This window comes from Phocoena sinus, chromosome 17 (genome assembly GCF_008692025.1).
Source record: "Phocoena sinus isolate mPhoSin1 chromosome 17, mPhoSin1.pri, whole genome shotgun sequence".
NCBI lineage: Eukaryota > Metazoa > Chordata > Mammalia > Artiodactyla > Phocoenidae > Phocoena > Phocoena sinus.
Window position 1 is genome coordinate 28237417 of NC_045779.1, and position 12939 is coordinate 28250355.

At 35.9% G+C, this 12939-nt stretch overlaps 1 protein-coding gene across 12 annotated transcripts in view; it reads left to right on the forward strand.

The window, feature by feature from the left end:
* Positions 1-12939, forward strand: part of RALYL (RALY RNA binding protein like) — a 900595-nt gene that overhangs the window by 834985 nt on the left and 52671 nt on the right. For 9 of the 12 annotated variants that reach the window (XM_032610288.1, XM_032610292.1, XM_032610289.1 and 6 more), the window contains one exon: positions 9831-10003. The exons of 2 other annotated variants lie outside the window; for them this stretch is intronic. In XM_032610288.1, coding sequence (XP_032466179.1) covers positions 9831-10003 — 173 coding nt within the window. The remainder of the gene's footprint in view (positions 1-9830; positions 10004-12939) is intronic. One more of the 12 variants, XM_032610293.1, reaches the window with a different exon arrangement.

Sequence of the window (12939 nt, forward strand, 5' to 3'; positions counted from 1 at the left end):
GGTAAAAGATACAGAAATTTTTTAATAAATTAATGTCCAAGAATTAGAATATTACAGATAAATGTCAAGATATATAACTTCTTTTGAAAAATTGGAAACTTTCAATACTGCTGCCATATTATACATGACATGAACTTTTCAGTTTGCTAATATCTTTATCCAGCCAATTCACACATTTATGTTACTTGCTTGGTCCTTGATCATATTTGTGTCTCAGACTCCTATGGTAAGTTCTCCTTATATGGAGCCAAAACGGACTTTGCTTTGACTTGGTTCAGTTACTCTTTTTATGTCCCCTGAAACCAAGCTTAATATCTAATCCCTTGTGGATGTATCAGCCAATTAAATATATAGAAGAGCTGTAGTATTCTCATCCTTCCAAAACTTTTGAATAGAGTCACCATACTTGGCCCATAGATGCTCAACTTAGCTGCATTCAAATCTTGGTCAAAGCATCTTTGATGCCTTCTTTTCTCTAGATAAATATCAGTAATTTCTTCAGCTGCTTCTCATGTCATTTAGTTTTGCATCTTGAAACATTGTCATCTCTCTTCTCTAGTCACTGTATAGTTTGTCAACTACAGAGTGTGGTACTCAGAATGGAAGGCATTGCTCCAGATGATCTGACTGCTGCCACCTATAGCATGGCTACTAGTTCTGTCCTGAATACCTAACTGCTATCTTACACTTTGTATTAGACTGGTGATGTGTCTGGTTACAGATGTTGGACTGAACACATGAATTGAGCTCTGCTCCCTCCTTAATCTGCATTAACATAATGACAGGCTTAAAAAATGAAAATCCCTAGGCATAAAGAAAATGGGAACAAAATTTTAGAAGCTAAACAGCAGATGGAGAAGTGTACCTGACTTATCACATCCTAGAAATAAGTCCAGTTTTAACGACAGAACTCCAAAAGTCTCAGAATCAAAGCCATTATATTCCTCTGGAAAAGAGTGTATAAATGGCTGAAAGTCTGTTAAAGAAACAGATTCCTGTGTTACCATTCCCAACTGTCCCTGGCCCACTAGAAGCCTTGAGAAGTTTCCTCTAGAAAAGCTAAAACAGCATATCTCAGGGCTAATAGACAAACAAATTTGAGAGCAGCTAAAAACAGGGAGAAAAGCAGAAGTTTACACAATTACTACAGAAATTCCAAGCATTCTTCTCCCTTTCAGCTGCCAGACTACTGGAAGGACACTAGGAGAGGTTTTAGTTGGGAGTATGAGCAGCTGAAGGGAAAAGATTTAAAGATGTTGGCATGGATGCCACCCAAAGAAATAGTCAACAAGATCACCCTGCAGAAATGATATCCCCTTATACTTACAAAGTTTCCCATCCATATTTTAATACCCCACTGTTAATACGAAGAGACAAGGTTCACCAGATGGCAGAAAACATTTAATGTAAAAATCAAATACCAAAAAAAAAGAAGAGAAAAATAATTAAAAATTGGAGGAAACAGATTGTGCAGGAAGAATAAAACTTCAAAATAAAAAATAAATAAATAAAAAATAACAAACCACTGATTAATACCCTCAGAAAGAAAGGGAAGGTATTGCATTCATGAAATAAGAACACAAGACTAAAACTCAGTATTTAAAGGTCAGATAAAAGAGCTTTTAGAAATTAACGTACGATAGCACAAATAAACAGGATTGAAAGACAAAATTGGGGAAATTCTCCCAGACAATACAGAAGAAAGTTCAGGTGGAAAATCAGAAGGGAAAGATATGAAAGTTACTGGATGACTATCTGAAAAACAGGGTTTCAGAAAGAAAGAGAAGGAACATCCAAAAACAATTTTTGCGGGGGAAAAATAACCCAAACTGAATAACATAGTTAACCAGATTGAAAGGATCCACTGAGTACCTGAAACAGGGCATGAAAACAGATGTGCTTCAAAGCATAAAACTTTGATATTTCATAACATGGGGGCAAAGAGAAAATCCTACAGGCTTCTAGAGAGACAGAGAGGAAAAGAGAGAGAACAGTTTTTATATAAGGAAACAAATCAGAATGCCAATGGGCCTTTCAGCAGCCATTCTAAAAGCTAGAAGGCAATGAAAACATCCTCTTGCAACCTACAATTCTATACCTAATTCCCAAACTATTAAAAAGTGAGGGTAGATTGAAGATATTTTCAGATGTACAAGACTTAAAAAACTTACCTCCAATTCACCCTTTCTCTGATAATTACTGAAGATATACTTCACCAAAACAAGGAGTTAAACCAAGGAACAGAATAACATGACTTTCCCAAAGCAGGGAATCCAAAGGCAAAGGGAATCCTCAGGATAATGACAAAGAAGATTCTAGCATATGAGCTGTGAAAGAGACCTGGAAAGTAATGAGTACAGATCAGACCTGCTCAAAAGTTCTGGGAGAGACTTTTTCAAGAAGATGAAACGGATTCAGTGGCTAATAGTTGGGGAAGTAAATTGGTTGAGATGAGAGTTACAAATCTGATGGAGGGACAGGGAAGTTTGTTTAACCATATAGAAAGGAGTACATGTACTTAGTACAAGTACCAAGTTTAAAACAAACAAACAACCTAAGGCAATTTTTAATTCCAAAGAAAGTAAAATATTGTTTGGGAAAGAACAAATTATTCATTATATACTAACAAGTTAGCTGCCCAACGCATTTACATTTTTTAATTTATGTAAAAACTGAAAACTGATCTAATACAACTTACAATATAACTCTTGAGGGAGATGGGAAGTAAGTGAGGATGGGAAGTAAGCTGAATCCTCAGCTTCCCAAGGGTGATGTTAATAGATAGTGTATAAAACTAATCAAGAAGTAGCAATATAAACATGCTATTTAGAAATATAAGGGCACATATTTAAAAGAATTGGCTGAGTATAAAGCCCTTAAAGAGCTGGAAATGGTAAGCAAATGGGAAGAGAAAACTACTGTTTTTCATTAACAAGTCTTGTAGAAATATTTAACTACAAAAATTAAATGTTTTAAAGAAGCTCAATTTACAGGGGAAAAAAGAGATTGAGTTGTCTCTAGCAAATGGATCAAAACTTTTCCAACTGCTTCCTAGAGAGTTCCAATGGCCATCCCTCAGATAAGTGTCACTGGACACTTGTTAAAAATGGCAAGGAAGACTTCATTCAAGATTACTGTAATAGAGGTCAAAACTATTGCAATAGGGGATGGAAATTGAACTCAGCTCTACCAAAACAAAAGGTAGGAGGGTTTTTAAATGCAAGAGTGAGCTGTCTAAAAAGTATTAGAGGATGTTAGTAGGGAGGTTGATCAATATTATGAGGCTATCCATGTTTGCTGATTGACTCTATGGAAGTTAGGCTTCCTACTGGCCCACAGAGACTGGGAGCCCAGAGTCCTATCTTTTTCTGATGATTACATTTCAAAGGGGGAGCCTCCAGTTCTTGAAAAGACATGCCTGGTTATAAAAGATGTACAACTCAAAGGGGCATAGAAAGAATTTACAGGCACAAGGTTTCTAAAGTAAATGCTGTAAGAAAAAGGAGGTCAAGGCCCATAATCAGAATGGAGTCTGTCAAAAGTGCAGTCAAGCTGAGGGGAACGTTAAGGCTTTCTTAGTAACAACTCAATCATAGTCTTTAAAAATTGAACTCTTTCTCCTCTAAATATACTCTTCTCTCTGCACCCTGCCTCTGTCACATCACCATTACATAAATCCTGTCAGTCACATTGCCAACCTTGATATCATCTTCCATTCCTACTATAGCCAGTATTGCAAAATCTGGCTTTTGACATCTTTTTACTCCATCCCTTCTATTTTCTCAGTGGTACTGCTGATACTCAAGCCCGCTCACTTGCTCTATTGCAGTCACCTTATTTTTTTTAAGAACTTTTAGCTGTTCTTTATACTTCTAATTCCTCCCTAATTCATCTTCCTTGGGGCAAATAGATTTACACTACTAAAACATCCAAGGCCCCAGACTTGGGAATCAAACAGAACTAGGTTCACATCCTACTAGAGACCTAGTCCCAGAACTTATTGCCTGCATAAAATTTGGAGAGGTCGTTATAAAATTTATAAAATGGGTAAAATAATGTCTATTCCTTAAAATTATTGTGAGATTTAAATAAACACAATATCTCAGTAATTTTTTAAGTGATTTATATTGAATCTATGGTCACCTCAACTATCGAGGATACTTCTTGTGAACAACTTTGAGGTCTTTTTCACCAGGAGTGTACTTATGTAACTGATATGTTAATCTAAAGGCATTCCTCCTGCATACCTTTCCTAATGCTCATTTACGTCATTGTTAGTGACACCAGCCATAATAAGTGCATCTTTCTAAATGGCATTTACTGGAATCATTGAGTTAAATTCATATTATACACAGGTACTGTAGAACTTTTTAAAAAAATACAGTTTATACTGCAATGTGAAAACAATAGTTTGAGGCTACTAGCTGGCTCTGATGAATAATGTGACTGTTTTTATATCAACATCCTTTCTAACCATCTGCTAAGTACAATACAGCTAGCAATTAGCTAGTAATTAAGCCAGTATGTCAAAAAACTTAATTGCCAACTCAACCAATTTTCAGTTATATTAATGATAATAGCTCTACAGCAAAGTGAATTTAATAAAAATGCTTTGAACATAAATCCCAACAATTCTAACTTGCCTTCTAAATCATATATACATGATGAAATAGAAATGAGAGGTACAGAAAAAAATATTTGAATATGAGGATTAAAATTTTATATCAAATTCTTTCCTTTCAGGGCTTTTTAAAGCCTGAGGCATTTTCCTTTAAACAGAAGTATTTACCTGTCACTTGCACTTCGTTTCCTTTGATAGCCATTGTTTAGCTTGAACATGTGCTTTTAACTAAGCAAATGTCTTCATTCTTGAATTTAAAATTGTCTGGTTCTTCCCTCCTACATGTTGGTGGGAATGTAAGTTGGTGCAGCCACTGTGGAAAACAGTATGGAAGTTCTTCAGAAAACTAAAAACAGAATTACCATATTATCCAGCAATCCCACTCCTGGGCATACATCAGACAAAACTATATTTCAGAGAGATATATGTACTGCTATGTTCATAGCAGCACTATTCGCAATAGCCAAGACATGGAAACAACATAAATGTCAATCAACAGATGAATGGATAAAGAAGATGTGGTACATATATACAATGGAATACTACTCAGCCATTAAAAAGAATGAAATAACACCATTTGCAGCAACATGGATGCAACTAGAGATTCTCATACTAAGTGAAGTCAGAAAGAGAAAGATAAATACCATATGATATCACTTATACATGGAATCTAAAATATGACACAAACGAACCTATCTAGGAAATAGAAACAGAACCATGGACATAGAGAACAGACTGGTGGTTGCCAAGGGGGTGGGGGTTGGGGAAGGGATGGAATGGGAGGCTGGAGTTAGCAGATGTAGGCTTTTATATATAGGATGGATAAACCACAAGGTCCTACAGTATAACACAGAGAACTATGCTCAATATCCTATGATAAACCATAACGGAAAAGAATAGTTACAAATAGAATGTATATATAATTGAATAATTTTGCTGCACAGAAGTAATTAACACAACATTGTAAACCAACTATACTTCAGTAAAAATAATTTTTAATTTAAAATAATTAAAACCTCAAAAAAAAATTGTCTGGTTCCTGAAGAGATTCAAAGCACTCCCCTGGGGCTTCCCTGGAGGCGCAGTGGTTGAGAGTCCGCCTGCCGATGCAGGGGACACAGGTTCGTGCCCCGGTCCGGGAGGATCTCACATGCCGCAGAGCGGCTAGACCCCTGAGCCATGGCCGCTGGGCCTGTGCGTCCCTAGCCTGTGCTCCGTAGCGGGAGAGGCCACAAAAGTGAGAGACCCACGTACCACAAAAAAAAAAAAAAAAAATCTAAAACTAACTCACTTTTCTCACAAACGAAATGTTGTGGTTGCCCCTCACTCTGACTTAAAAAGTCAATAAAGACTCAAAATAATGCCACTGTTCAAAGGCAGCCTTCCTCCTGCAAGCACCTGAAGACTTCATAGTTTATTTTTCTCCTGGAGACTTGTCAGTTATAAACATGAACAATTTTTCTTTCAGAAATTCTCATACCTCACGATTGATTTTGCCTTAGTGGTGTGGGGCTCTTGTGTAGAATGTTTCAAGGAGGTTTCTTTTAGTTTCTTTGAATTTGTATTTTTGCTACCATGGTGCCAAATTCAAAAATCACTGTGACTCTAAGAAAAGAATTTGATACCCAGACATTTATTTTTGTTTTATTAGTTCCACAAAAATTCATGAATATATTCAACAAATATTTAATTTACATGTAAGCCTCTGAGCCACCAGGGATACAAAAACGTATAAAAAGGTTTCTGCCCCAAAGAAGCTTCAGTAGTAGAGACACAAATGCATGTGCGTGTGTGCACTCACACACACATGCACACACTCACAATAAAAAGTAAAAGAAGTAGAAAAAGAATTATGCAGATAAAGAGACTGTTATGAAGTTAAGAATAAACTAAAAACCTAACAACTACTAATAAACTACTCATTTCTAATAGAAGTAGAATTAGATAATTATTCATAAAAATAGAACAAGTTGCTTTGCTTCTTTCTATTTCAACAAGATAATAACTGGATCAAAACTGCTTGGTAAACTGTGAACCAACAGTTTTATAAACAAGATATGCTTTCATGTGTGATTTTTTTTTTCATGAACCCTATCACTGCTTAGTGATTATAACATTTCCCATTGAGATAATGACAAAAATCTATGGTGGCCACATTACTAAAGCACAGACTGAGTGTATTTCTGTTAAACTCCTATGAATCAATTGCCATTATAATTAAGTTTTTTTTCTCAACCCAGATAATGTCTTCCATGCAGCTAGGTTTCAAATTAATGAATGGATGAATGAGGATGTTATAGGATGTTTTTGCAATGAACTATATTAATACACAACTGCCTTTGAAATAGGTCATCAGAGGAATTACAGGTATGTTGTATATTAATACACAAAACAAAGTAACTTAAAACACTATGTCTGTCTAAACAGAAATTAAGGGACCACATCAAAGTCAAAATTGTCTTTGTATTATATGATTCTTAATGTTCAGTAGTGATGAATTATTTTGATATGGACAACTTATCTATAGCAATCAAGTAATCAATATAGATTCAACTCAAAAACTATTTAGAACTTCTTAAGAGAACATGTTTTTGTGCCCTTTATAGTTTAAAAAATGCATTCATCTCTTTTTCCTCATTTGAGCATACTGTAGCCTTCTGAAAGATACCATCTTTATGCTCATCTTTTAGAAAAGAAAATTACAGTTAATAGAACTAGTAATTAGCAAAAGTGTGGATCTCAAATCCTATATTCTCTCTAATACCTTATCTCTTCTCTGTATAAGGCATTCAATGAGGGGTACAGAGAACATCAAAGTATTTCTTGATAACTGACTAGTATTGCACTTTTCACTTTATAAAAGATTGATATCTTTATTATCCCCTTAGAGTGTGATAATGACCTTTTGAGGCAATAGCTCAAGTTTCAAGAAAGCTTAAACACTAATGAGAAAAGGAGAAGACAACAACAGAACTATCTGATACACGTTTTGGTTGATCAAAGGAGGAGGGATTGTATTCAACTAAGAAGATCAAGAAAGTCAACTTGGATTCCAAAGATAACTGAAGCAAATTGTTACACAAAGCCAAATGAGGACTATACAACTCTGAGATCTGGTCCTACATATATTCTCTGAAAATCCATTACACATTTTGGACCAGAGATTTTCTAGAGGAAAAAAAAAAAAAAAGAAACAATATAACTTTCAACATCAAAAAGTGACGGTTCTTAGAGAACATATATTTCTGAAGTCATTAGAGAAGAAATAGATATGCCAGACCAAATGAATTTACAATATAATGTGAATTTTAACCAGAAGCCCATTTGTGTGTTATAACAAAAGAATAAACACAATGACTTAAAATTGAGAAAGTTTGACTTTAGGAAAAGTTGTAATATTAGGGACATTTTTTATAGAATAATAATTATCCAATCCCAGACCTTCATTCCTTTTTCTTTCTTAAATTATCAATACCAGGACTTGAGAGTCAGCGCATTTGAACCACCAACATAGTGACCCAGAGCGGCTAGAAGTGAGGGTGTCACGTGATAAGTACAAAAATCTCTTTTAGGAGAAAGAGTGGAAGATCACACTAAAGTAGCCAAATCCATGTGTCTTCCAGGATCAGCGATACAGAGGCAACAGGATGGAACATAAGTCATGATTAATATCAGAGGATTCCAAACTTTTCAGTGCTCTCACTAGTCTGCCCATCACAGCTTTTTTTTTGAATTAAAATATAGTTGATTTACAATATTGTGTTAGTTTCAGGTGTACAGCAAAGAACAGAAAAAAACTGGTCTGGAACTGAACCTTGAACCCGCAATATCTCCTTGGAGTTATGCCTGTATTTATATAAGTAACTATTACTACAATTTTAAACAATTATTAGGAGAGGATATCTTCTTACTTATACATAATGTTTATCCATTTATTGATTTACATATTAGTTATGTTTGAAAAGATTTGTGCTGAGTCAAAATGTATATAACAATGCTTATTTTCCTTTTAACTCACATTACGAAAAATACCAAGAATGAATACCCCAAAATATTTTGGCTCTGTAAACTATCCTTATTGCTGTAAAATATAAATAAATAAACTCAAAGTGCAACACCTTTTAAAACTCGAATAATGGGATAATCATCTGATAAAATAATAATAATTAAACTGAGTGTGAAAAGCACATAGCTTTTGACATAGTCATGTACACATGGCAATAAGAGAAGGAGGTACATAAGATAATCTCATTTATTCAATACCCAGTGCTTCTTGGTATTTTCACAAGAGAAGAAAACCAACCACTAGGGGAAATAATTATTATGTTGTCAGCATAATTCCCATTTGGGCACATTTCTGTGAACGAAATGCACACACCCTGGCATTAGAGGGAATTTCGTTAATGCAGAATGTAACTTCATTTGTTGAGCACTTACTATTTGCAAATCACTAAACTAAACACTTTGATTTACTACTCCAGGCCCTGAAAGTTAAAATCTCTCTATCCTGATTGCGTGGATGAGAAAACTGAGGCACAAGGAGGGTTTATCATTTCAGCGTCGCAAAGCTTGTAAATGATGAAGCTCGACATTGAACGCGGGCTCTCTTACACCAGAATTTTATTCTTAACCCTTGTGGTTAACCACATCTACCAACAGAATTTAGAGTAAAATATCAAAGGAATGTTCACATGAACATGTTGACGGCCAACATATCTGCTTTTTTACTTTTTTCCTCAGTGAGTTTTTTGTCTTCTTCACTTAAGTTTGAACTTGTCAGTGAGAGCATTCTTCGTCCTCCTTCCTTGAGTGAACACATTCTATGTTTTATCTGATTTTCTTTCTTTCTTTCTTTTTTTTTTTTGCTGTATTTTCTCCTTAGAGAGGACATCCTTATCAGAAAAAACTATATATAACCAGAAAGATCAATCTGTTTATGTATATCTTTGTTTTTTATATACAAGTACCATCTGCATTCCCCAATTTTTTTGCTAATTCTGTTAAAAAATAATATGCTTACATGTAAATACACAGAGATATGAACATAATTTACATGACTGAATAAATTCAACCTTAACATAATTTATCTTCCTCACACACTTAATAGTACAGAGTTTACCCATTCATAGACTGTTTTTTCATGGTTTATCCAAATGGCTCATGAGCAACCCAAAGTAGTAGTCATTTGCTTTTTCCCCCCCTCCACCAGAAGCTCAGAAGAAGCAATTGGAAGAGAGTATAGAGCTGATCCAAGATGAATGTGTGTCAGAGAATGCAGATCACTCTACAGAGGAGCCTGCTGAAGGAGGGCCAGATGCCGATGGAGAAGAGATGACTGATGGGATAGAGGAGGACTTCGATGAAGATGGGGGTCGTGAGCTGGTAGGAACTAAACATTTGGTGTCCACACCCTTTGGTAATAGTACCAGCATGTCAGCGACTCATTCATTCTAAAATATAGATTAATTATTGGGGGCTTATTTCTTTCTTACATGCACATATTTAAGGCAAACTCAGGCAGTGCTTTGCACATAATAAGTGCTCAATATATTTTTGCTAATTTAAAATATGAGGGAATAAATGAATGAACAGGAATATTATATATGAGATTAGGCATATTTACAGGCTCATATGAAAGATTCTCTTTCTCAAATGCTTCATCATGAAAGGAATCTTTTGTTTGTGCAGTTACACATGAACTGTACATGGGTATAATATCCTGGTAACAAAACAACCATTTACTGGACGATACATGGTTCCCCTCTTATTTAGTAGTGTCACTCACTGATGATAATTATATTAGTTACGTGGCCAACAGCCCTTTGTACACTCTGCTCATTACGATGATCCTTCGGTGTATAGCCAGTTTATCATCTTCAGTGCCTGTGCTGCTTGATAACCAGTTTTTATGAGTTGCGGATTTGACTGAGACTTGATTCTTTACGAGTTTTGTTTTCCCCAATGTTGTAATCATTATACTGCTCATTTCCAGATGTTCTTTCCTGTAAAAACACACCAGGGACTTGGTAAATATATGCTGATGAGAATGCTACTCCTCATATTTTATCAGCCATGAAATTAAATATACTATCTTAAAGGGACTGACTGATAAGAATAAGGCAAATGTGTGTATATGTGTGTGTGTGTTGTCAGCTCTCAAGTATCTATGGACTGATTACATTAAACTTGATTTATCCTAGGTAATATCAGATTCCAATTTGTTTTAATACCTACTGTTATTTAACTGATTTTGTCATGGTTGTGATTTTGGCATGGTAACTAACCTATCCCTAGTTTCATTTATGGAATTCTATATTGATTTTTAACATTCCAGCTGTTTAAATTGCATGGTACCTTTATTTAAACTTTTCAGATATGAGCCTTTAACAACCACCCTTATTTTTACAAAAGTCTGTATCAGTTTGAAGGACTTGAGTACCTATTTTTAGATCTAGAGTCTGTTGAGCAGGGACTAGAATGAAAGACTAACAAGTTTCTCAGCTTCTCCTTAGGCAGGACTTTAATCCAACAACATAAGTTCCTCAAGCCATTCTAATCAGACTTTTGCTGTCACCATCTCATTGTGACTGCTTTTGTTGAGATCTCTGGAGGCCTCCATGTTGCCATTACCAATGGTTGCCTCTCCGTTCTTATTTTAATTAACCTGTCAGCAGAATTTGGCTGAAAACTGGTTAGGAGAATTTCTCAGAATACTAGTTGTTCATTCTCATTCACCCGTGCTAGAAACTTTCCCTCCATATTCCCACTAAATAATGGAATAGCCCAGGACTTTGTCATGGGCCACCTTCTCTTTCTACACACTTTCACAAGGTAACTTCATCAAACACCAGAGCTTTGAGTGTTATTTATAGGCCAAAGATTCCTAAATCTATATTTCTACTTTTCATCTCTTCCTGAAATTCTAAACTCAAGTAGATGCCTCTCTCCTCATAAATGTTCAATAAACAATTGAAACTTAACATGCCAGAAACATTCTTGATTTTTTCCAGCCATCTTATTACTTTCCAGCCTTCCTCTTTCTGGTAAACAGCATCATTATCCACACAGTTGTTAAAAACCAAAAAGACAACGATTACCTTTGATTCGCTCCACTTTCCCCCATACATTCTACCTCCAAATCATAGCCCAAAGCTAGTTACATCTCCACTACAGCTAAACTGACTTTGTTGCTTCAGCCCATTCAATCCATTCTCCACACAAGGAAGATAAAAATCTTTTTAAACTGTATACCAGATAATGCTACTCCCTTGCTTAAAACCCTACAGTGCTTTTATCACACTTAGAATCAAAATACCTAAGTGCATGAATTTAAATTGAAATTGGGTGGAAGATGCCAGGAGAGAGAGAGAGAGAACTTGCTGAGGAGAAAGAAAGTCCCCAGTGCTGACGGGAAAGGGATTTAGGACACAGTTGTATGTATAGGCTGGCCTTCGACGTGAAGAGGGACACTCTTTCATTGCAACAAACTGTAGTAAGTCTGAGGAGTTGGTGGCAGGTGCTTGAGGGAATTCAAGCATGAACTGTAAATCAGAGGGTGATAATCTCTGGAGAGTGAGGAGAGATTGGCATTGTCACATATTTAAGGAGAAAGGAGAAGATTTGAAGAAGCAAGTATGGAAAACATATAAAGATTGATGGTTAGTGTCCACAGCCAGCTGAGGCTAGAGACCAAGAATTAAAGAGTAGTAGTTTGCAAACTTTAAGGTGCATCAGAATAACCTGGAGTTTGTTAATTCCCATTCCAGATGATTAAAACACATATTGCTGTGTCCCATTCCAAGAGTTTCTGATTCAGTATGCTGAGTGTGTCTGGGAATTCACGTTTCTAACGGGTTCCCAAGTCATGCTGATGCAGCCAGTCTGGGGTTCTCTTTGAGAACCACTGTTGATCAGGGAAGGAGGGGAACATAGAAGGGGGCTGAGAAGGAGAAAAAAGAGGCACAAAGGGAAATCCTTATACCATTAAGGACCAGAGGAAAGGAAAGGAAATGAATGAGAGAAAAGCAATGGTTGTACTCAGAGACTGAGATATTTCAGAGGAGTGACAGGTGATGAGAAAATCCATGGGAGGGGGGATGGAAGTGGGATCATAAGAAAAGTCACTGCATATGAAGAATTCAAGGAACTGAGAGTCTCAGATGCAAGATAGCTCATCTACATGTGCATGAAATCACTCCAAATATCAGATAGAAGTACAAGAGTAAGACAGCTATGAAAAGTCAGCTGGCATGAAAGAGATAGCAAGGCCCATTTTAGTCCCAGATCTGTCACTATCCAATCCAATCGATTCACCTTAA